Raw genomic sequence first — 26825 nt, forward strand, 5'->3', positions numbered from 1 at the left:
GCAACTTCTGTTTTCATCCTGATCTGAGTTTAAAATGGGCCTGTTCTCACAGAAGAAAGTCTAGTCCATAAGAAATTATTTAGCAAAGTAGATTGATATATTAAAGAAATTGAAATACCTGTTTGTGTTTCCTCATTCTTCTGTGTGTATTCTTTGCCCCTTTTTATCTGTAGGGTCCATTCTTTCTCATCAAGTTCTAACACTTTTTGTATTAAACCTTTACCAATCCTAGGCACATTTTATAGAAAATCTTATTATTTAACTTAAGAAATAGTGATTAAATGGATTCAATGGTAAAAGAGTTTCAAGATGAATCTTATAAAATGCTCCAAAATAAAACATGAGATTTCATTTTCTCCACGAAAAAAAGAGTAAAATGCATAAAGAAAGAATACTATACTACAAACCTGTCAGATGACTCACTTCAGAAATAAAACAGGGCCTAGTGTCTCTCCCTCTGTCCTTTCTTCTCCCTGCTCCCCAAGAGGTAACCACTAGTCAAGAGTGGGGCTGCTTGATTCATAGGGAATGTATGACACCTCCAATTTTACTAGACACTGTTAAACTGTTCTCCACTGAGGTTTTATCAGTTTTACACCCCCACCAGCTACGTGTTCATTTTTTAACAGCATGATTTTTTAACATCACGGATAATCCACAAGAATTTTTTAAAACATCATTTAGAAACTGCTCAGCAATGGCAGTTTCTTTTGGCAGTGAAGGATTACACCTACACATGTGGCATTTTTCTTTTTTATGACTTAGTTGAGTTAGATACTTAAAGCGCATGTCTGTGCTTATGCTGAGCAGACTTGTATCTCTCACTGCACAGAGCAGTAACTTCATAATAATTGAGTCTATATTTATGTCCTCTAGATTTGGGCTACTTTTTGGTCACACTTATTTGACATAAATCAGATGAACTTTTCTACTATATCATGGACACCTGGAAGATGTTCAAAAATACCCATTGATTGTTTGATTTTTGGTTTCTGATTACAGAATAAACGAAAAATGGACTTTGAAGGGATTGAAATGGGCGAATTTCATTTTAAGAAAGAAATCTGGCATTTCTTCCTTCTACTAGAATTGAAATAGGTTACTTTTATCACTAGTAAATTCTGTCCTCTATTATTCATAGCTCTGCGTTGCCCAGAGGGGAAGGAATATCAACCCTGTGTGAGAACGTGTGAAGCAAGAACATGTCTGAACAGATGGTTCTACGGACATTCTTCGTGCGTGACTTTAAGAGAAGACTGTGTGTGCAAAACTGGAACCATTCTCCACCGGCCAGAGTCAACTCAGTGCATCCCAGAGGAAGAATGTGGTAAGCAGCAAAAATGACTCCTTAGAGATCCAGCAAATAAATCAACCTTTTTAGATCTTGGAGAAATGTTCTGAGAAGGATGGATCAGAGATAACCGAGGTTTTGGAAAGGAAACGGGTTTGTTTGTAGTTTGATTTTTAATATGATTCCATTTGAAGCTACCAAATTAGGAGCTTCATTGGTGATATGTTTTAATTTCTACCTGAGCTTATAGTGACTGGGTGATAGTATGACAAATTGAGAATTAAGTGTGTAAGATGTGGACTGGATTGAGATCCCAGTTATTTCAAGTATTAATGATTCAGCTTTACCTCTATGAGTCTGTTACACATCTGTAAAATGGGGAAAATAATAGCATTTATCCCATAAGGCTAGTATGGGGACACATAAAATCATACAAAGATTTGCAACAGTGACTAGAGAAAAATAAGCTTTCCAGAAATGGCAGATAGTGTTACTATCCAAGAGAAAACAATATTTCTACTTTCATCTTCAAACCATTTTATTCTGACACACTCTCCCTGGTGGTTTCAGATGAAAAAAGTGAAAAATTGAGAAAATTGTAGTAAAGTACTTTATCAGACATTTATCACTATGTCAGAAGAAAAGATGAAGTTAATAAAAAAGAAGCAAGCAGAAGTGAAATGCAAACATAATTTCAGAAATAATTTCATGTCTGCCATTGAAGAAGGTATTTGTGGAAGACTTGGAGAATATGCAGGCATGCTTGTGTTTGTTTTTAGGGAGCTGTGAAATTGGTTTGGTGGCAAAATGTATATTATAAGAGAAATTCATTAGAGACTGGAGATTGGTGGTCACTGCCCTGACGTATTTATTTTACTATTCACTAAAAGAATTACTAGAGGGCCATATTTATCATTAAGTAAAACCTTAATAATAAAACCGATGGAGTCACTAATATTCTGTTTGATTGCGTACTTTCCACGTTTAGATTTTAAAGCTGAAATGTTTTGAGTTTCCATATGACAAAAATGTTAATGTAAGGCAGGAACTATCTTGTTTTGTAATACCACTCAGTTTTAACAGTTAATAGTTTAAAACTGATTTCAATTTATGTTACCGAGTTTGTACAAGCTAAATGAATTATACTAACAAAACAAAGTGAATGAAAATAATTAACAAATCATCTTATTCATAAAACAGGATGTGCAGATAGTTGTAGGAAGGAAAAAGATTATTTGTGGACTACATCAAAAATTTCATTAAAGAAAAATGTAAGCTAGTAGCTGATGAACGAAAAGTGGAATCTAAGAACAGATAGATATCACATGATTTCTATGTCGCTGGCCAAGTCACAGTCTGAAATCAAAACAACACAGCTTGATTTATTTTAGTGCCCAGGGTTATGAGAGATTTAACATTGTCAATTTTTTAAGCATGTACTGATAGTGAAGACCAGCCCCGCACTGCTGGGGAGATTTGGAATGGCGGCATTGATGAATGTGCCCTATATAAATGTTTGGAGAATGGAAGCATTGTTCCTATTGAACCTGTTTGTGATGAAGAGCTCTCGACCATTTGTGAACGAGAAGCTGAAGTTGTCCTAGCCATCACTGATAAGTTGACCTGCTGTTCAAAGGAAGTTTGTGGTACGTATGCAGGTCGAATCAGTTGATGGCACAAAATATATTATCTGTGCAAAAGCCGGGTATGCATGATACTTGGTATAAAAAACATGCAAGGTTTGAGATAACAACAGAAGTACTGCCATAAATATCATTTACATTTTCTCAAAGCAAGTTTTGCCTCATTGTGGTTTTATTGATTTGGCAAATACACATGCAAAACTCTGGCTATTAGCAATGGATAATATTCAGTAATACATGATAAGAAAAGACCTGGGAATCTCTGACATATGACAATCAAGGGTGAAAGACAATAAATAAGCCTAAATCTGCTGCCTTTTCTCATATGACCTATTTTGTGAGTTGAACAGGTTTAATTGCAGTGTAAAAACATGCATAGTGAGAATCATTTCCCTGCTTTGAGTTAGAGGCACAAGATTTTAATTATTTTCAGTGATATTTTAATGCTTCTGTTTCTTATTTCTAGGATGTGATATGACTTTGTGTGAAGCTACTATTCCAACATGTGCTTATAGTCAAAAATTGATCATTGGCTACAGCCCTCTTTCTTGCTGCCCACAGTACCAATGTGGTGAGTCATTAACTAGGGAACAAAAGTGAGGCTCACTGTTCATTCATACAAGAGGATTAGATTCTCATTCTTTGTGTCTGCAAGAAAATGATGTATTATGAAAGATTACGGAGTTGTCTTGTTAAAGATAACTTCCCTAAACCCACGATTTTTGTTATAAATATATATGTATATGTGAATTTTAAATTCATATATTATGTATATATTTAGATAATTAACTCTTTGAAGACCTTAATCTTAGCAGAAATATATAGGAAATAGCAGGTGTCATATTGTGATTTCTGATAAGAAATATATATATTTGGTTTTTAACCCTGTTCTTGGCACAGAGCTCCTAAAATCCTTAGAATGATCTCAGTGATGCTGGGGGGGGGGTGTCTTTTGTTCTGTTAACAGAGTTACTTCTGGAAAAGCCTGTGGGTGATCTAAGGATGGGGCTGGTTGTCTGGAAAGCCAGTCAGGTGACAGGAGGGTTGGTGACTTGCAGTCTCTATGACCTTCAAAGAGAGGAGAGGGTCTGGAGGTTGGATCAGTTGCCAATGGCCAATGATTTAATTAATCATGCCTAGGTAATCATGCCTTCATAAAAACCCAAAAGGACAGGGTTTGGAGAGCTTCTGGATTCGTGAACCCACCAAGATTGGGGACAGCGGTGCCTTCTGAGAGGGCATGGTAGCTCCCTGCCCTTCCCCATACCTTGCTCTATACATCTCTTCCATCTAGCTGTTCTTGAGTCATATCCTTTTATAACAAATCAGTGATCTAGTAGGGAAAATATTTCTCTAAGTTCTAATTGCTGCTGTAGCAAATTAATCAAATCCAAGGAAGTGGCTTTGGGAACCTCTGACTTATAGCCAGATGGTCAGGGATACAGGCAACAACCTGGCCTTGCAACTGGCATCCGAAGTTGGGGGAGTGGGAAGTCTTGTAGGACCAAGCCTTAGCCTGGGGAATCTGATGCTACCTCTGGGTGCCTAGCATCAGAATTGAGTTAAATGGTAAGACACCAGCTGGGGTCTGGGAAAATCGCTTGGTGCTGTATGGGAAATGCCCTGCTCCACACATTGGGATTATATATACATATCTAAATGTAAATATATTTCTCTAAAGAGAACTAAGCCATACGTCGACTTATTTTATCATCTCATTCTGTACAAAATTTCAAATATCTTTGTGTTTCTGCAGAATGTGACCCATTCAGATGCCCCAATATTTCAGCACCAGAATGCAGAGAAGACCAATTCATGATTCAGAGTCAACAGGAAGAGCCTTGCTGTTTTTCTCCTCTCTGTAGTGAGTGTTCAGTGCACTAATTTCTTGGAAAAAGAGGGAGGATCTATTGAAAATCTCTTATTCGAAGTGAATTTCATGGGATGGATGTTAACCAATATTCTGCTGATATAGGAATTCAACTGAATAAGAACAGTTGAAAAATGACATTTAAATGACTCATGACAATTATTAAAAATAGTACTTTTTAATACTTTCCCCTATCAAGGATTATATATATCAGTCAAAACACAATCAAGATAATATAGTCAAGCTGGGCTTTTTCTTTAATAAGGCCAGCACTAATTCTTTTTGGAGAAAAACTTAGCCCTAGCTTTCCTTGAAGAAACAATTAAAATAATGGACTCTGCTAAGCTATTATAGGACTTCCTGCATATCTTATGTGAATGTGATAATGTCAAAAGAGAATGGTGCAAATGAAAGGTGTCTGGGAAATGACTGTTTATGGAGCTATATATACTGTCTGATCAACTGATGAACTAAAAAATAAAGAATTCTCTAGTTTCTATTTCAAGTAAATTATATCAAAGACTGGTTTGATTAATGTAGATTTCAGATGTTATGAAAATCAAAATATGTTTCTTTGTATCAGTAAAGGCTCTTTTGCAAATGGCAAAAATGGATTGATTCTGGCTAGCTTAAGCATAACCAATTACTGGAAGCCTTTGGGGATCAAGATATTACAGGATCACAATGAAGCAGAAGAGCTGAGCTCTGGGAGGGAAAGAAACCAGCTGCTCTAGGAGGCCGTCACTAAGGGCCAAGTCATCCATTTCCTGTCTCGGTGTGCCTCTATGTATGGTTCAAATGCCATAGAAAAAGACTCTGATTCATCTAATGTGGGTTGTTTTTACTCATAAAAGTGAGACACCTTTAAGTAAGAGTCACTCTAAGACTGTCTGGGTGGGACATTTCCTCAAGGTCATTCAGAGAATTGTTTTCAAAGTCGGGACAGGGTTACAGAACAGCCCGAAAGGACAGGTGCCTACTACGCTGTTCGTCCGTAAACTGGAATAATGAAGGGTAATGAGTTAAGAAAACTTAAATCCATCAATGACATTTTAATTCTTAATGCCCTATATTTCTGCTAAGATGGTGTTCTATGTCCCCTGCCTGGAAAGCATAAAGCAAGATATCCGTATTGTTTTTATGACCAAACAAGGGAGTCTGTCTGTGAAAGCCTTATTTTCCTTACATAACGCATTTTATGGTGATTTTTGTATGTGTATAGTAATCTGAACTCATCGTGAGTTTGTTTGTAGCTCAGCTGTGACTCCCGTTTTTCTGTTTTGCCTTAAGTTTGTGAATCTTGCACTGAACCTATTCCAGCATGTACTGATGGGGAATTTCTCACTGTGGATCTTAATACCACAGACTCCTGTTGTCCTCAGTATTACTGTGGTAAGTATTTTTTTAATATTTTGAAGTATTTAAATATGCCTGACATTTCAGAATCTGAGTGCATCTTAGTTGTACTGTTATATCAGACCTTAGTTGAATTCTAGCATATAAAATATATTGTAGACATATGTAATGTTTTCATATATCTAAGATCTCTTCTTGGATAATATCATTAATTCCAAAAATAGATTAGCTATGACTTTTTTCATCATCTTAGAATTTCAAAATATCCAGGTGATTCAATAGCTTCTCGATGTCCTTTCTCTTCTTGCACACCTGCCATTTCTTAGGGCTCTTCTCCTAAGTAGGATTTAGGATTGTCCCAATTGTACTGTCATTGTACTTGCCTGTAGACCATCTTGTTCTGTCCTCACCAACACACGGCAAATGGGGGGCGGGAGGGGTAGTGCTGGGGAGATACGAGCCCATGCCCAAGGTCAATAATGGCTCTGAACCAAACTGCAGGTAGTAAGAATTAGCTTTGGCAAGAAGCTAATCTTTATCCGTGTAATTTTTCTATTTAGTTTGTGAGCCAAAACTTTGTCCTATGCCACTACTCAACTGTGCAGAAGATATGAAACTTGTGAAAGAAAATATATCTGGTCAGTGTTGTCCAATATGGCATTGTGGTAAGTAATTTTCATACTTTAAAGTTTTATTGCAGCACATGAATGCATTCTGATCAATATCAATTTGTTGATTCTACTTTTTAGAATGTAGCTGTGAAAACCTTGTTATGCCAACTTGTGAAGTGGTAAGAACACACATTTTGATTTACTTGTCATGTTACTTAAACTTGTTCATTCTTCCTTTATGCCCCTTATTTCTGAGTCCTTCTCAGAGTTAATGGAATTATCCCCATTAAATTATACTGAAGTAGAGTAAAAGAATGTGCTCTGATGTCGGTGAGCAGTCAAACCTTTATATTTACTTGAGTTAAGAAAGTACAATATGGTACTTTTTACCAGTGACTGAATCTACTAGACTTATGTCTACTTAAGTACACTGATCTTAAAATGAAACAAAACACTGAGAAAACAATCTCAATATTGAAAGAGTTCTCCTGTGATTCTTCAAGAAAGTGCACTGATGATGCATCTGTTAGAGGAGGTGGGACATGGACATGTAACTGTACCTTCTTAAGAGTTATCTCTGAACATGGAAACCTTACAGAAATTCCAAAGATTTAATTTTTAGAAATAATAAGTATGACTCTGCTGTCACTTGTTTAACCATTAATGCAGTCCATGGTGCTTCATAAGTCTTTATTATCTTGGAATGTTTACCTTCATGATACGTCTATAAAGCTTGAGAAAGACAATATATTCCTGACCCTACTTATCAGAGAAGACATGTTTTCTTCTACAAACACATTTTCTTTTTCCTCCTCCTTCTCAAACAATGTGTATCCTTAGAGAGCTCATTCAGACTCCAGGTTAAAACGATTTTATTCTAGGGAATAAATGAGACACATTTTAAGGTAATATAACCCTTCTTAGGATATATTGTTTTGCTTAAAAAGCAGGTTAAAAAGCTTCAGTTATGCAAAACAAATAAGTCTTAAGAGACCTACCGCACAGCATAGTGGCTGCAGTTAACAATACTGTATTGCACTGTACTTAAAAATTTACCAAGAGGGTAAATCTTTTGTTAAGTATTCTTGTCAGAAAATAATAATAGTGATAATGATAATAACAATAATAATAATAAATAAGAAGGTGGGAGGAGACTTTTGGATAGGTCTATGGCATGGATTATGGTGATCTCTTCATGGATATATAATTATCTCCAAATAGATCAAGTTGTATATATTATGGACAGATTTTTGTATGTCAAATCAATTAAATTGTGTTTTAAAAAACCATTAATCCAACATTTACTGTAATGATTATCATCTATGGCTTGCATAGAACGTTTAAGTAACTTCCATAAAAATTCTCATTTGATTATTGTTGTATGCATTATATGCACATTCTCTCAGAAAATAGTAGAATTATGATATTGTAGTCCTTCAGGACAACATGATCAGTACCTTATCTAATTGAATCTTCACAAAGTACTTTTGGCTCATTTTATAAGTAAGGAAATCAGTAGAGACAGTAAATGATGGACCGAAATCTTCAAGACTCAAACCACTTGTGTGTATTCCTTTGCTCTTTCTACACTGCCTTAATTCTTTCATTTCCCTTGCAGACTGTAGCCAAGACATTAGTTGAAACAAGAACAAAAGCAAGTGTGAGACTACCTTGTTTCTATTCCTGGCTTTGTCTCTCTTTAGCTGTGCTTCACCTTCCTCATCTATAATATAAAAATAATAGCAATACTTGTATCATATGAACAAAATAAAATAAATCAAATTCTTAGATAGTACTTGATGCACAGAGAGGGCTTAATGAGTATTAACTATCATTGTTATTACAAAATAAACTCGACATTCAGAATGTTAACCACAAGGTAGAGATCATCATGGGAAACTTTCTAAGGAAGGTGGCCATCAGTAAAAGGTCGGAAGAATGATGGATGGAAGGAGTTGAGCTGTTCTAGACAAGGCTAGTATGAATGTGAATGAATGTACAAGGGGTGAGGTGATATGTATGCTGAAGGGTAGTGACCTCTCTCCTGCCTTGAGGAAAAGCTAGCTGAAGGAGTAATAGTGAGAGACGAACTGTCCATTCTGCCGGTGTATTGGGGAGGGCTTTAAACGCACAGCTGAGGAGTTTAGATTTGATTGATTCTTTCCAGTTATTTTTTCAAATAACATTTGTTGAAAACTAATTGTGTGTGATCACGCTGCCAGAAACTTGAAGAGACACAGTGCTAACCTGAGAAGTCAGTAGAGATTTAATATCGTGGCAGGTGGAAAGGGTCCCGCACAGCGCGGGCATTGTGGTGAAATGGTGTTGGAGGGCTGTGCTGTTCTGTGTAGTGGAGTAAGGGCAGTGAGACACGGGAGGGAAGGAGGTCAGCAAGAGCCAGGACAGCCATTCAGGAATGAGGACCTTGCAAGGCGGGTCTGTATAGTAGAAGAGGGGGCTGGTAGAATCTAGGAGGGCAAAGTAGAAGACTTTGGCCCTTTGTAATGTATCTTACAAATGTGTGTCAGTGTGTGTGTGTGTGTGTGTTTATGTGAGAGAGAGAGACAGACAGACAGACAGAAGCAGAGAGAGAGAAGAAAATGAAGAAAGAGGGGGGAAGAGAATGAAGAAGAAAAGCAGGAAAAAGTGGGAGGAAAGAAAATCTATAAAATCTTTTAAGATTACAAGGCTTGCACACCAAGAGCCCAAAGTCCTGGGTCCCTGCACAAGCGCTCTGGTGGCCAGGGAGCAGCTGAGAGCAGAGATCCTGGGATCCCACGGGCACCCAGGCACCTTCAGAGCTCTCCTGCTGGCCTGAGAGAGGTAACGACTTCCCGAGGCATTTGAATGACTTCCACCGTAGCAATACAAGCCTAGCCCTTCCTCCCACGGGATTGCCTGCCTCCTGTGTTCTGCGTCCTTTCAGGTTTCTTTGGGTAGAAGCTTCTATGTTCCTTTTTCAAGCTTGGTTTGGTGTCACCTTTTTTTTCTTTTGGTGCCTTTAATACCTGTATCTTGGCTTTGGCCTTGACCACCAACCAACACCCTCCTGTCTGTCCCTCCCTCTCCTGTTGTCTTTCTTTCTATTTTTTTTTTTTTTACGAGTTTCTACCATTCTCCACATACCCTTTCCCTATGTTCTCTCCTTTACCAACAACTTTCAGTGTCTGATTATTAATTATTAGTCAAAACTTAACATTAACTTAATGCTCCAAACACCTACTGAGTGCCTATTATATTATATACTAGCACTATGCGAGGCACACAGAATGTAAGGGGTAGCGTCAATATCCTCGTACATCCTGCCGAGTATATGTAACTCTCCATGTGTGGTAAGGTAGTTTTCACATTTATGGTTCCACACAAGCAGTGAACTGATCCATTATTCCTGATACTCTGAAAGATTGATAAATTGTTGTTTCAGTGCCTAAGGTGATACATTTTTTAGTTTATTAGCATATAGACAACAAATATATTTCAACCTAAGGTCTATGTTAGGCCTTTGCAGTATTTCTTTTTTTAATAAGTCTTATTGACATATAATTCATACACCATACAATTCAGCCATTTGAAGTGTATAATTCAATGTTTTTTATTATGTCCACAGGATTGTATAACCATCAGCATAACCAGGTGTAGCACAATTTTATCACACAAAAGAAACTCTACACCTATTAGCAGTCACTCCTTATTTCCCTCCAAAATGCCCAGCCCTAGAAAGTCACCAATCTACTTTCTCTCTTTATAGAATGGCCTATCCTGAATATTTCATATAAGTGGAATTATATAATATATGGCCTTTTGCAATTCCTTTCACTCAGCATAAGGTTTTCAAGGTTCCTCTGTGTTGTAGGATGTATCAGTACTTCCTTTCCTTTTTACTGTTCAATAATATTGCATTGGCAAGTTATACAAGGGTCAATGGCACGTGAAAAAATCCCTACTATCATTAAGTGTAAGTGAAATGAAAATCAGAACTCTAGTGAGATAACAGTTCACACCCACTAAAAAGACAGATAATAATACATGTTGGCAAGGGTGTGAGAGACTGGACTCCTCCTCCTACTCTGCTGGTGGGAAAGCTAAATGGTCCAGCTGCTCTGCAGAACAGCCTAGTAGCTACTCAAGAGTTTAAGTATGTAGTCACCATAGGATGTAGCATTCCACTGCTATGTATATATATATATGCATATACCCATGAGAAATGAAAACACACATCCATACAAAAGCTTATACGTGGATGTTCACAGTAACACTACTCATAGCAGCCAAAAGTGGAAACAGCCTAAGGTGACTTTGCTGCTGATTTTAAAGGAGAGGGATGCTTGCTTGGGAGTAAAAAGAAAATACCACCATATTTAATGCAATATTAAGTATTGGTAGGACAATCAAGGAGGTATTTCCTCTACGTGAAATTGAGTACTTATGCAAATAAAAGTGTAACTAAATATGAGGATAAGATCTCAAAAGAAGTAAGTATAGAAGGGAAGAATAGAAGACTTAACCCTAAGCTTGAGAAGACACAGAGGGCATTGTGGCTTTAATTATTAAAAAAGATGTGCAAGTGACTTACAAGCATTAGTGCAATCCTAACACTTCCTTTTCCAATCGTTCAGAGTAACTTATGAAGTGGGAGAATTTGATTATTATTATTTTTGAACTCCACATTTCTAACGTTTTATTGCCAATCCCAGTGTATGATTAAAAAGCATAGAATGTCAGATGAGTTACTGTTTATGGAACTACTGTACTACTTGTAAAGCACTATAAAAATTAAGATATTTTTAGTTTGTAGGGAAGAGTGTCTTTTATATATTACTATGAATTTACTTGAATCTTTTTTTGTATGTGTCAAGAATCAAATTAGTTTTATTACTGATACCATATGAAAATTAAATGCACTCAGGAAAAGTTGGCATTTGAAATGCAGTTTTGGAAACTTTAAGTCTGGTCCTACCCTTGAGAGAGGAACTCTACCATTTCTGACAGGTCAAGGTTTAAGCGCTGGTTATCGCAGCAGTGTACTGGCAGCCAAATGTTATGCAGCACTATGTGGGTGTCAGCCAGGAGCCACACCAGAGCAGTCTTGTTCCTCCGTCTGTGCTTTTAATCACTACACTCTGCTCTTCTGCTCATGCTTTATATGCTGTAGCACCCTATATGCAAGGGTGCGGACATCAGAACCTGGCTCACCTCCACAAAAACAGATCAAGAACATTTCCACCAAGCGAAGTTTCCAGGATTAGCAAGTGTTCCTGTATTTCCAATTGCTCTTTAGAAGCTCAGAATCAAACAGTATTTTAAAGTTAGGACAGACCATAATGATCATCTTATCCACCTTCACTTACTTAGGAGATAAGGAAATTTAAGTTTATAGAGAATAAGTGATCCCTCACAATGTTTATTGTGACTTTTTTCCATGGACTGCTAATTAAATGACCACTGTGTTATTCAAAGTGTGTTCTCTATCAAATATTTATTAAGCACCTGGTATGTGTCTGGCTATATGGTAACTAACAATGTTATTTTGTGTGTTTTTCTGTTAGCGTTGTCATGTAATAAGACTTAAAAGTCAAATAATAATCATGTATTTCTATTAGGGAGAATTTACTACAATAGACCCTAAGTTTCAGAGTGACTGTGGATGTGTATGGTATCTCTGTGGTAACTATATTTTTTTATAACTTTAATGATGATTAATATTATTAGTATCTGTTGGTCACTATTAATAAATCTAAAATTCATTCCTTCTAGATATATTACATGTTTTAAGTTATTTATGTTTTTGAGTATAAAAATGTACTATTATATTTCAATTTCCTCATTTGTAGCATCTCTAAATGTTCTGAGAAATTTGATAAATGGACAGAAAAGTGAATATTTTTTTCCAGAGGCTTCTTTTGATTTAAAGTTGATGTTAGGGTTCTTTTTAATATATATGTTTAATTTTTAAAAACATAGATATCTAACTGAGATATTTTGCTGTTTATTATTATTGATGTTAGCTGTGTAAAGCATAGAGGTACTTTTCTATGAAATAACAAATCTTTGTATTAAGCATTAGTTGGTAAATAGAAAATAGAACTTTTATTCAAAAGCTTGAAACTTTTTTGCATTTTTATATGCAACGAGTTTGAATTCAGTGTTGGCAAGGCCTTTATAAAGATCTTCTGAGCTGAATTCCTCATCACTATTTTAGCCTACCCTAATATGCCACCTTTAGAGATATGGCAACACATTGTATCAACTACCTTCATCATGCAGTAGGATTTACATGATTATTTATTTTACAACACAATTAAACTTAAATTTTTCTCTCAAAATAAGCTAAAAGCCATGAAATGTTTCATAATCACATCAAGAAGATACCTACTAATATATATTTTTAAATTTTTTATTAAGGTATGATTGATATACACTCTTATGAAGGTTTCACATGAAAAAACCATGTGGTTACAACATTTACCCATATTATCAAGTCCCCCCATACCCCATTGCAGTCACTGTCCATCAGTGCAGCAAGTTGCCAGAGATCCACTATGTCCCTTCTCTGTGATACACTGTTCTCTCTGTGATCCCCCAAACCATGTGTACTAAACATAATACCCCTCAGTTCCCTTCTCCCTCCCTCCCCACCCACCCTCCACCCCTTTGGTAACCACTAGTCCCTTCTTGGAGTCTCCGAGTCTGCTGCCATTTTGTTCCTTCAGTTTTGCCTCACTATTATACTCCACAAATGAGGGAGACACCTACTAATATTGATTTAGCTTTTGCCTCCATCTGTATCCACTCCCCAATATTGTCATGTTATTTTTCCAGAAGAGGGAATAACAAGTAGTTTGATCATTTAAGTCTAAAATTCTGGAATCTGCTATAAAGTATAGCTTTTGGAGGAAGTTCAAAGAGTAAATAGCAGTTGATTTTACACTGCGTTTGAGTCTCATAGTGAGTTAAGGAATAAATGTGTTACATTCATTATTCAATAAACTCTCGAGTTACTAGCAATATATAAAGAATTTCATTGGTTTTGAAAAATTGCACATCACAATGCAAACATATACTTAAATAAAAGTTCCATTAATTGACCTATAAAAAATTCAATATACTACTTATTGTTAACTATTTTTCTTTTCTTAGAAAAAGATGATGTGTGTGTATTTCAAGAAGTATCAGTATTGAATCCTGGCCAATCTATGATAAAGGATTTGGAAGGGAACTTTTGTAACACAGTAGAGTGTCTGGAAGACAAAGATAACTATACAGGTTTTCACACTCTGAATTTTGCAGTGGTGAATTGTTCAAAAGAATGTGATGTTGTAAGTATTTTTTATAAATCATTCCGGCGAGTTAATTAATCTTAAAATGGCAGTTATAGAATTTGACCTAGCAAATACTCCAAAGTTAAAAATATATACTTGAATAGTTCTTAAATAATCTATTATTGTGTAATATATCATCTATGTAATGTAGATTTTCCTTTTCCTATGTATGAACTTGAGCTTCAGGATTCAGGAGTCTTATTATCTGTACAGTTTGCTTAACCCTAGGTGGTTATACCTGCTTGAAGAATCTCTGCTGCTAGATGTAAGGGTTAGCATTTGCTTCACTTCTAATACAGCTATATAAAGTCAATTATTATTTGAAGTACCTCAAATTCAACCTTAGAAATGCTTACAGGTGTTCTGAGAGAACACAGAGTTATATCAGAAGCACTTCCACAAATTTCATAAAAAACATTGGTAATGGTGTGTGGCTAATTTAATATATTATCATGATACCCAGCACCAGGTATATATTCCATCTTCAAGTGATTTTGACTGTTGTGGTACCTGCAAAAACATATCCTGCAAATTTCAAATGGAAAATGGAACATCAGTTATACATGAGGTACGAATTCCTTAGTTCCTAAAATAAGTTCTTTGGAGGGGAGCTCTCTGCTGTTTTCTGAAGACATTTGTTAAGTCAGGTAAGTTTGAAAAATGTCACACACACACACACACACACACACACACACACACAGGTTCTATATGCAGTAAATACACCCATATACAGCACATTCACAACACATGACACATAGTTACATTTGCTACATTTTAAAGTATCTGATTATTCCTTTTGTAAAGATGTTTAACTTGGTTCTCAAAATTTTTTATCATAGATCCTCATTTTTTTTCCAGATGTGAGACATGCTGATTTCCAATCATTAGAACAAAGGAAAAAACAATATTATTTTATCCACTCATTTGAAATGAGGGATTTTAATAGAAATCTGAATTTCAAGGTGTTAGCACTTTATTATTTCAGGTATTGAAGATTTCAGAGAGCAAATAAGAGAAAAAATTTAGAATATTTGCCAATAACAACAACAAAAAGAAGATCCCAAGAGTTGTTAAAGCTACACCACAGCTTCCCACCAAAACCAAAACAATCACTCAGAATTCTTCCATTAACTCATAATAATTCCTCAGGGGTGTGCAGACTGACCTACTCCTTCCCTAGAAGAAAGGAACCGTGTAATTTAAGTGCTGTTGTCAGTGATGTCATCAGATTTAGGAGGGTCACAAATCAAGTTCATAATTTACATTACCTGGAAGCAGTACCAATGTATTGCCAGCCTTAAGTTTTTTCCACTAATACTTTCATTATCCAGAGGTCTTATTTCTGATGTTCTTAATTACATGGGATTCTTCACCTACCCAGAAGAAAATCAGATTTCATTTTCTGCATTTTATTAAATAAGAAAGGTGAACAATCATCTTCCTGTGCCACAGCCTATTGTTTCACATGATATGCAAAATATTATTATTGATCTAAATAGTGTTGTTACTGTTTATCTGTTTTATTCTAGCAATATTTCTGTTTTATGATACATTTATTTAAATAAGGCATTTTGAAAACAGAAGCTTATAGAAGGATGTAGACATAGGTATCAGTGAGAGAAAAGGAATCAGAGACTATTTTTTAAAATATAGTAATTTGGGAACTTTAGTAAAAGAGCACCATAAACTGTATAAAGGTCAATAACCCAGGAACCATTGGTGTACTTAATTAGTACTTCATAGTGATAGCCTTGAAGTTTAAATAAAAGATTTAATTATGTTCTGAGTATTTTTTGAGAACATAACAAGTAATGCACTATAGGTACATATATGCCAAGATTGTTAACTCTTGGCTCTTTCAAAGATAAACTTCAGTTACTAGAATTCTAACTCCTGTAGAACAACTAATTCTTCATTTTGGGTAATTCAGATAATACTATTTGAATTGATTATTATAATTGCTATTTGAATTTGAATATTTTATCTTCTTTTAGGCCTTGGCTTGTAAATCTTTTCCAATTGAGGTTCATAGAAGACATGAAGATAAATTCATAAGTTAAAATAGAATCTAGACAAAAAGGAAATTCCTCAGAATTCTTTACTGGTCAACAAGGAATCCTCAAGCCAGAGTTGGATTAGCATGTTAAAATGCAGGTTATAAAATAAAAATATAGATCAATTACAGCCTAATAATTATATAATAATTATTCTTCAACTTACTTTTTCTCTAAATAGGAATTCTGAAATAAGAAATGAAGTTATTATCTTTAAAAGTTTGTTAAAAGAATGAGAATAGCTTTTAAAATAACCATAAGGTATGCAAGACTAGAATCATAGTCAATAATCACTGTCATCCAAAGATTCTTAAAATTTTTTGGTGTTAAGGGAGTGAAAGGAAGAATAAACAAACCTCAAGAAAGGAGGTGTACTAAGTAATAGGATTTGTTGTTTTTTAATTAGTGAGGGAATATTAGAGCAAGACCTTTGACATTTGGCCAAATTGGATAATTAATTTCATAGTGGAAACAGACACCTATTCACTTCTTTCCTCCCTATTGCTTTATTTCACACTTACACCTCATGCTAGTATGAAACCAAACATGCATATACACACATGCATACACACAGCATATATGTATTTTTAATGATTTTAGATAAACTTGGGGATATTTCCAGATGGGTATTTATGTCACAGGAAGCTCTCTGCATCCTGATATGACTTTTGATTCAGTAGGACAGGAAATGTTCTACCTAAGAAACACAGCAGATTTTTAATAAGGAAATCAGTAACTTTCTGTTTTATTTTTAGGAGGGGAGTACCTGGCACTATAACTGTACCACATATGAATGTGTTAAGACTGATGAGGGGACAATGATTCTGAACTACAGTATGGTCTGTCCCCCTTTCAATGAGACTGAATGCAAAATGGTTTGTACTTTGTTGTATCTAAGGGAATTTGTTGTATCATATAATGAGACAATAACTAATGTGTTTTCATACACACATTTTGCTTTTGTGGCTTATTTATTCTGGTGAATGTTTTCTTTTTATGTATACATTAAGGCTCTATTATGTTTCCTCAGTTTGCCACTTTGAGTTATATATGGTGTTCCAAATAGTTTTGACCTCCCCTGACAATGCTCTCTCAGGGCATTCTGCTTTTTTGGGATTTTAATATGCAGATCAAAAGATGATTGAAAAATCATTTGATCTGCCTCTCTTTCAATATGGATGAATAAACCAATCAATCAGAGGTTGGCCAATTTTCTCTTTCTTAAACATGCAGACAGATTTAGATGTCATTCATTTTCCAATGCATGCTGGCCTATGTTAAATTGGTCTTAGCTTCGCTGAGCACAGACCACCATGAAACTCTGTACATATCGCAGCACCGCGGATCCTTCAGTCTTGCTCTCTCAATTCCTTATTCTTTCAGAGCAGAGTCCGGTAGATTTGTGAACCTGATACAATTTTTTAACAAGATTATTCATACTTTTAATTATGTAGGAGATAATAGTCTCTAAGGAAAAGTGAACTTTGTTCTGTTTTGTGAGGCAATTTTTTTTGTGTGGAGAAATAGCATAGTCTCATTGACTATTTTTTTCAAGATGTGCCTTTTTAGTGCTGATGGTCAGCTCGCTAGCTGTCTCACTGGATAAAATATGTACTAAAGTAATGGCATTTCAGGTCTAGATAGAATCTTAGGCATCACTTATTTCTGGATTCATTTTTGTAAAATAAATTATCTTTTATGTGAATGGCAATTAGCAAGTTACTAAAAGCAATTAGCAACTTACTGTGAGAATTCCAAAAGATAATCAATAAAATTTTGTTAATTTAGCCTTAGGCAAGTGCCGTTCAGAGGTGGAAAATTTTTCTAAATAATGAAATATTAAAGAAAAAGATGTCATTTTAACATTTAGTTGTATTCAGGTAATCAGTTTAGTCTCATACAGTTTGGCTTATTTCAAGCAGTTGAAAAAAAATTAATGGTTTTTATTTAGAGTGCCTATTAGTACTTTGCTTTGGTAAGGAATTTTTTGTGATATTTAAAATTTTTTAAGTAAAATTTTTTGCACTATTTTTCACATTACTAATGAAGAAAGAACAAAATTTTAAACAAAACATCTGTGTCTAATTTCAAAAACAAAGAAATTCTTATTAGGATACATAATTAAATTCCAATAATTTTCCTATAAAGGATCTTTGATATTTAATAAAAATATTTCCAGTCTAAGAGAAAATGAATGAACACTGTGAGTTTTGACTTTATTCCTTCTCTTTTCCTAGAATGAAGGGATTGTAAAGCTTTATAATGAAGGCTGTTGCAAGATCTGTAAGTGAGGAAATATTACATCCATTTATTTGATAGATTAGTTTAAACTGCTCATGATAATTATGACTTTTCTCATAAAATTCAGTTTCTATAATGCAAGGTGGGAAAATGAATTTTATAATGTATATTCTTTAAATGTGTTTGTGTATGTGGTAGATTATTTTCTAATTTAGTCTTTATCTTCCGGAGTGTGAATAAAGTGGTTTTAATTTAGATGAATTTTAATTTAAGCATTAGGTATTTCTTTATTGTTGCATTTCCCAGAATGTATTGCATAGGATTTCAATAGGTTCTAAGTCTAAAAGCTCCCTATGTCAGACTTGCCTGGAGCATGGTGGACTTCACCAGGTGCAGTAGGTTGTGATGAGGACACTGTGAGCCCAGTGAGGACATGCAGAGGGCAGTAGTTTCCAAACCTATTTGAGCAAGTCTGTGGTTCTGTATAATACATCTGAGAAATGCCAACTAATGAATACATTTAAATCCTCTATATAAAACTTTCCATAATTGTTTTTATAACTGAAGTAATATACATGCAATATTTTATAGTAGTTTGAGTTATAAAGTTTATTTCATGGTGATTTTTAATGATTTTAAGGACTGAAATAGAATAGAGGGGTATTGCTGCAAACATTTTCTTTTTCCTTTTAAAATGTTTGTGGATTTATGTCAAGTAAAAATGGGAGTTTTAGGAAACTTGGCATAGACGGTAATTTTTAAATTGCTCAGAGAAATTCTCAGGAAAAAGAACAATCCAGTTGAGGTTAATAATGCCACTGTGTAGGGTTGGGTTCTTAGATGAAATTATCATGCCTCTTGAGTGAGGTTTCTGAACTTCTTTCATGAAGGGTTAAATCTCATAAACATGTAATATAGTCTTTTCTGTTCAGAGCTGTGGAGTCATAGTGAACAGAATATTAAAATGTATTAAAAACAAATGGCATAATTATTAAATTTAATATTGAATATAGTAACAGCTTTTAAACCAGGAATTCTTTTAAGTTTTCTGTGCACTATTTACTCCTCAAAGAATTCCCTTAAAATAGATTCTGCATTTATTTTAATTCTGTTAATTTAGCCTTAGGCAAGTGCCGTTCAGAGGTGGGAAATTTTTCTAAATAATGAAATATTAAAGAAAAAGATGTCATTTTAACATTTAGTTGTATTCAGGTACTCAGTATATGCAATATAAAAAATTATATTGCAATGTTAAGACCTCGGGTTCTGCAGCTCCATGTTAACAACTTAGAGAGGTTAAGTGACTCATTCAAGTCAGACCTCTTCTGAGCTCTGGGATTCCACTCCAGACCGGATTTCAGCCTGCTTCTGAACCACTTGTCACACCCTAAACATCGCCAGAATAAGGTTTAAGAGAGGGCAGAGGCTGAGTGGTGTCTTTGACCACTGGCAAGGCTAGAAGGAGTTTTCATTCACAAGTGTGTGCCGAGCCAAAGCTGGCCACAGCCCCCCACCTGCAGCACGCTGAAAGAGCGACATGCCCGGACTGGCATCTGATCTGTTACTGTGTTAGTTTACTGTGCCTGCTGTCACAACAAACCGCAACCTGGGTGACTTAGAAGGTTATTGTCCCATGGTTTGGGCGGTTGGAAGTTCAAAAAAGAGACGTTGGCAGGATGGGTTCCTTCTGTGGGCTGTGAGGCAGGGATCTGCTCCTCTCTGCTTGGCTTGGGTATGTCCGTCTTCACGTTCACTGTGTTTTCCCGGGCATGTGTGTTTCTATCCAGGTTCTTCCTTTTTATAAGGATACCAGTCCTATCGGATTGGGGTCCACCCTATGAACTCCTTGTCACTTGATTACATCTCTAAAGACCCTTTCTCCAAATAATGTCACATTCTGAGATACATAGGAATATTTGGAAGACATTATCAACCCATAACAGTTATATTGCTAGAATTTTTATGGATAGTCTAATGCCACTTATTCACGTTTAATTACTGGGGCTCTTAGACACATACTAATCAAACATTTTCTGCTCAACATAAGCAGTTTTTAACTCAGTATGCTCTAAATCAAATATAAACTAATATGTATCCAGTAGTCATGGTATCAGGAACCCACGGAATGGGGTTTAGGATACAGAATCTGAAGAGATTTATATTCTCATGATTTCACTTCTTGTTCCTTGTGATTCCTCCGAGTCCAGACTCTTCTGGGGTTATGAGATAAAGGAAAAAAATTATATTGCAATGTTAAGACCTCGGGTTCTGCAGCTCATGTTAATGATTCGAGAAGTGAGTACCTTTATGTTATCTGAGAGCAGGAAAGGCAAGATCTGAGTGACTGACTCTATTACTACCATTTGTTGCCCGCTGCATTCTGAAGACAAGTGCACAGTGTGTTACAACCAATTGTCACAACACAATGGGAGGCAGATTGGGAGGCGGGGATGGTTTCCCCTGCAGATGAGGAAATGAAGGTTCAGAAAAGTGGATGGCACTAGTCAGGGATGGATGCAGGGCCACCCAGTGCATGGGCCAGGATCTTTCAATTCTGGTAAGCTCTTTGAAGCTAAAGAACAGTAATGAGCCACCTCCGTTTCTCCTGTCAGATGGGAAAGGACTTGTGAAGTAGTTTCTGCTCTGCTTTCAGAGAACCATGGCCTGCCGTCTTTGCGTTTGGGTGGCCAGGCTCGACCCAAGTGACTGTGCTAAACAAAAGGTGTTACAGTGAAGTCTCTGAGGGCTGAATAGGAAATGCCTCTTGGTACAAATAAATCCAACCAACTCAACATAAAATTATGTTGTCCCAATTTCATGCATTAAATGAATTGACTTTCTTAAACTGATTTTTACTGAATGCTTAAGCAGGCACCAGACACTCTTTTTTAGGCACTGGTACTATGGTAGTGAATGAGACAACATCTGCATGCATAGTGCTTATCATCAAGGAAGGCAGGGAGCAATGAGCACATAAATATTTACTCTATGTCAGCGTGTGATGAGTGCCATAAAGAAAAGTAGTGCAGGATAAAAGGGATGGCGAGTGGAAGCAACCGGGTTGCTAGTTTAATTGAGTGCTGAGGAAACGCTCCTGTGATGAAGTGTCATTTGAGCAGAGAGTGAATGTCCTTGGGAAGCCAGCCAGGAAGAGTGAAGTGTTGGAAGCTGAGAAATAGCACAGGGATGAAGGTGATAGAAAGAAAAGGGCAAGGTGCCTTACAGATTATGGTAAGAATGATTTCTTTCTTGACTATTCTTTCTTCTTAAGAAGCTTCTATGAGAATAGAAAGGCTAACGAAGCAACCATAAAAAAATGAAAACACCACCCGGACAAAACAGCCCGCCACCAACACGGAGCCTCAGCTGTGGTTGGGAGGTCTGGGAAAGGAGGAAATAGAGGACTAGGACACTTTGGAGGAGCCACGAATGGAAGGGAAGCGAAACCAGAGCCAAGTGCAGGAAGTGTATCAAGGAGCAGAGGGTGATGGACTAGGTCAAGTGCTGCTCAAAAGTCAAGTAGGATGAGAACTAGATGTGACCTCTGAATTTAGCAAATTGAAGGTCAAGAGCGACCTTGAGAAAAACAGTTTAATTTCAGGCAACCTTTGTCACCCATCTCTCCTTCAATCAGAGTGGCTTAAATTTTATATACTTTACATATTGGGATTTCATATAAGCATGCATTGAAATAAAGATTTTGTGGCTAACTCTATTTGAAAACTGGAGATTGAAGTACAGTCTTGCAAATAAGGAAACTCGGAAGAATGATTCAGTGGCTTTCCTAAAAGTGACAAAGCAAGTTAGTGTCACAGTGAAGTAAGAACCTTGGTCTTTTGTATGCTCATTCAGGGGTTGTATCCCCTATCATACAGTGTTAAAGAAATATTCTTAGGTTTATTGTCCAGGAAAAATCTGTCACACACACAGAGGCATATTAATACATCATTAATTAATACAAAGTGTTTTCATTTGACAAGGTAAGGAATCATTTCAGAGCCATAAAATCAAGTATAGTATGACGCATCCACACATTTAAGCATGGTTGATAATTCAGTTACATTTGTGCATGATTTTATATTAATATACACTAAGAAAATTCAGTTTTAAATCTAATAGTTTTTAACTTAATTATATGTATGGATGCTTTATTATGTATATTTACTTTCTACATACCATAGTTACATCTAAAAATTATTTTATATTTTTAGAATTATAAATACATATTTTATCTATCTATATATTTACCACACACATATTGATGGGAGCATAATAGCATATGTGGAATAATTTTGGTTTATGAAGAAAATTATTCTAAAACAATAAGATAAAGAGATAAGTGTAAAGCTAGGAAATATAAGAGAAAATGTATTTAGAAGGTAGAAATCAGTATTAAAAATAAATTATGTAAGAGCAAAATTTTAAGCATGCTTTAATACAGGAATATAATATATATAAACATAACAACTTTCAATGTTAAATATATTCATATGCTTAATTGAATTAAGAAACAATTTGACATGGGCTCTTTGCTCAATAAATACATTCTATATTTTGTCAGGCAGAAGAGAAGAAAGAATATGCCAAAAAGTCATCATTAAATCAATCATAAGGAGACAAGACTGTGTCAGTCAAAGCTCTGTAAGTGGAAAAATATCATTTGTTACATAAAGGGCATGTGTTTTTCCAAAAGTGTATGTGTCACAGCACTAATAAGTGACAACACTTACAATACTTAACTTTGAGATTATTCCTATATCCTAATATTAAAATATTCTGTTTGTGAAATGTGAATTATTTTTAGCAGAAATAATCAACAGTTCTGAATGATAATTGCAATCTAGAGAGATGGAAATTAAACGTCAATATATTTAACTACATATTTTCTTAACTATGCAATTTTACTCACCAAAAATAATCCTAGTTCTAACTTTATCCCCTTTAATATGACCTATCCAATTCTACAATCTACTTGAGCTATGATATAATATAGGTTACAATAGACTCAAGAGATTGTGATTAATATAGTTCATGTACCTGTCTAGTTATGTGTGCACATTTCATACTTTGAGTGATGTTGGCATTGCTGTCTTAGGCATTGCCGTGGAACATATCTCACTGATCTAAGTTACTAAGTTTTGACCTAGTATTTTTTGAAATCATCTAACATCAGAAGCTTGAGAGTGAAGTGCTGAGGAAGAAAGCCTTGCCTTCGTATGACTTCTGATTAGAATCAAATAACCCGTTTAAAAACATGTTAAGACTTTCTTTTTCTCATTGTCTCTCCTTACAGATCAATGTTGCATCTTGTGATGGAAAATGCCCATCAGCTACAATATACAACATCAATATTGAGAGCCATCTGAGATTCTGCAAGTGTTGTCGCAAGAATGGTGTGCGAAACTTGACCGTGCCTCTGTATTGCTCAGGAAATGGCACTGAAATCATGCACACTCTCCAGGAACCTACAGACTGCACATGCCAGTGGAATTAAACTCTCGGATTCCAAGAACTCTTTACAACATCATCATGTCAAATGGAGTTAACTTTTTTCACTCTTAATGAGGCACTGACCAGATTTATACTGTTTAATGTATTGTTCAGACTACTGGGATATGGCTACTTAACACCTGGTACAAAATATAGACAATTTCCATGGAAAAGTTAAGATTTATTGATTTACTCTATTTAGAGAATCAAATGATTTTAAGTTGTTCAGTTGAAAAGCTATTAAGTATATAGTTACAATATGCCATAGACCTGGGATATTCTCATCAATCAGAAGGTTTTCTTACAGAACTCTTTGTTTCATTCAATAGATATTTTTTGATTTGTAAAGTCTTTTGATTTGCAAAGTGTCATAGCTGTACAAATTAAGATGATCTTTTAATCTCTACTGTTTATTCTGGTAAATACATCTGTTAAAATTGGTATCTGGCTAGTCATAAGTATGCTGAGATACAGACGATAGAATTAGAGGATTTTAGATTATTTAAAGCCTAAATGGGTATTAGAGATGTTATTGCAAATTCCCCTTATTTTTTTGGTGTATCAGAGAAGCTGTGTGACTGCACAGATTCATTGGTGTAACAATACAGTGAATTCACATTAACAGTTGGGTTAAGTCTAGACCTTTTACATTCCAGTCCAGTTCTTTTCTTTTGAACAGTATAGTAAGGTGTCTATGACAGAATCTTTTATTAAATATTTGCTTTGTATAGAATGAATAATTTTAAATTAATGCCTTAAAAAAAGAAAAAACAATGCCACACATACATATGTATATATGTACATATAATAGTTTTCCTAAAAACAAGGAATTAATAATAAGGGGAAATGTAACATCAGTTGTTAAATAGAGGAGGGATATCTTGGGCTTTTAGTTTTTATGCATTAAAACTGTTACTAAATACACTGTTACTATTTAACATTCAGTTAGCTATTTACTTTCTCAAGGTATCTGATTTTTGAGATGTATTTGCATCCTGTTGAAGTTTCACACTATATTGCTTTTCATGCTGCTGCTTTGCCAATGAAGAATGAAATAAAATTATTTGAATGTATCAATAATTCTAGAATGTACTTTTAAAATACAGTAAATTATTGACATTTGTAGAGAATATATCCTGAGACTCTTGAAAATCCCCAAATTCATCACCATTTGTAGTATATAATTATCTGAGTCGCCTACTCTGTAAAAAGGAGAGAACGTCCTACTTGGTATGATTGTTGTGGGGATCAAATGAAATTAAACATCAACATAGAGCAGTAATGTTGCACTGAAAAGCAGATGTGGGAACCTGATAAACTAGGCTCAGATTTATCGAGGTTATTTGCTTCCATTTCAAAATCATGCTTCCCAGAAAAATTTCAACTTATTAGATATTTTGGACCTCCAGGGTCATTTAGGAATGGATGAAAGAATGAAATGAACATTGTACCTGCCAAGTCCCAGTGTCTATTGTATGTAAAATTGCCTTTATCTTATTTGCGCTTCATAAAAGTGTTTCATCTAGTTGTTAAAATTTCAGTAGTCTTTGACTCCTGCTAATACATAGATTGAATCAAGTTTTGGTTAAAAAGAATTAACATTTTGCTTAAGAGAAGCTGGTACGTACCTCTAACGAGGCACATAATATTATATATTTTCTACCACCTATTTCTTCATTTCATGATCTGTGAAATATCTGTTATTAAATTAAATTAAATTAACTCATCTTTAAACCTACTTCTGGGAAAGAGGGCAACATTAGCCTAGAACTTCATAAACATTCTCAAATGCAACAGATACATGTTGAGCACCTGCTATGTACTAGATGCTGTTCTAAGCTCTGAGGCCCCAGGCAAAACAGACCAGACACAGAGCTCACCTGGAAGCAACTTATAGTCTAGTGAAAAAGTAGGCGCTGAATAAATAAAACACCTATGGGAAAGTCCAGAAGAGCCCAAAACTTTCTGGGTAGCATATGATAAATCAGCAGAGAGGTGCAAATGGAGTTTCCATAAATGGTATTGGGACAACTGGATCATAACTTGGACAAAGAAGTTTGGATTATTCATACATCCATTGACATGAGGATAAATTCTAAATGAATCAGAGATTTAAATGTTCGAACAAAAAAGAGGGGGAAATTCTGTAACCTTAGATTGTAGAAAGCCATTCTAACTCTGACTCAATATCCACAAGTCTAAAATAAATGTTGATAACTTTAAGACAAGAAAACTGAAAACAGAAAAATTCTGCAAAACAAAAAATGTCATGGAGTTGAAGGAAATGTATAAAACTTAAGCAAAATATTTACAATGTATCACTGAGAAAGAGTAATCGTCCTACATATGAAGCGTTCCTTAAAAAATTGCAGAAGGAAACTATTACCTCAATAGATAAATGGGCCAACAACTCTTACTGATAATTCAAAGAAAATAAGTAATACTAGTGGACCCTTTAACAATGAAAAGGTAATTGAACATAATTTTAATGAAAGCATTTCAAATTCAATCTACACTAAAATGCAATTTCTCACCTATTAGATTGCTAACCAGTTAGAAGTTTCATTGTACTTTTATTTTTTTTAACTGGACAGCTTATAAATAATAAATATTTACTTCTTACAGTTCTGGAGGCTGGAAAGTCCAAGATCAAGGAGCTGGCAGGTGCAGTGTCCAGTGAGCTCCTGTGTCCTGATTCAGGGACAGCTGTCTTCCTGCTGTTGTGCTCACACTTGACAGGAGGGGCAAGGGCCTCTCTGGGTCTCTTTATTTAAGGGCACTAATCCAATTCACGAGGTCTCCAGCATTATGTTCTACTCATCTACCAAAGGCCCCACCTCCTCCTAGTACCTAATACTAGGAGGTTAGGATTTCAAAATGTGTAACATTCAAACTATTGAGAGTGGGTTGAAAGGTGATTAGCAGGTGATAAATTGGACTCATTGTATAC

The 26825-nt window shown here is 35.3% G+C and overlaps 1 protein-coding gene across 2 annotated transcripts in view; it reads left to right on the plus strand.

Annotated features, from left to right (window-relative positions):
- The window catches only part of OTOGL (otogelin like), a 139585-nt gene extending 114230 nt beyond the window's left edge, over window positions 1–25355 (plus strand). For both annotated transcript variants that reach the window (XM_036912327.2, XM_036912328.2), the window contains 14 exons: window positions 1142–1327; window positions 2725–2937; window positions 3401–3505; window positions 4691–4798; window positions 6095–6196; window positions 6721–6825; window positions 6910–6950; window positions 12372–12435; window positions 13909–14087; window positions 14554–14658; window positions 16900–17019; window positions 18382–18431; window positions 22951–23026; window positions 23679–25355. In XM_036912327.2, the coding sequence (XP_036768222.2) occupies window positions 1142–1327; window positions 2725–2937; window positions 3401–3505; window positions 4691–4798; window positions 6095–6196; window positions 6721–6825; window positions 6910–6950; window positions 12372–12435; window positions 13909–14087; window positions 14554–14658; window positions 16900–17019; window positions 18382–18431; window positions 22951–23026; window positions 23679–23879 (1655 nt within the window). In that variant the 3' untranslated portion in view covers window positions 23880–25355. The remainder of the gene's footprint in view (window positions 1–1141; window positions 1328–2724; window positions 2938–3400; window positions 3506–4690; window positions 4799–6094; window positions 6197–6720; window positions 6826–6909; window positions 6951–12371; window positions 12436–13908; window positions 14088–14553; window positions 14659–16899; window positions 17020–18381; window positions 18432–22950; window positions 23027–23678) is intronic.
- The last annotated feature ends 1470 nt before the right edge of the window (window positions 25356–26825 follow it).

The sequence above is a fragment of the Manis pentadactyla genome, chromosome 10 (genome assembly GCF_030020395.1).
Source record: "Manis pentadactyla isolate mManPen7 chromosome 10, mManPen7.hap1, whole genome shotgun sequence".
NCBI lineage: Eukaryota > Metazoa > Chordata > Mammalia > Pholidota > Manidae > Manis > Manis pentadactyla.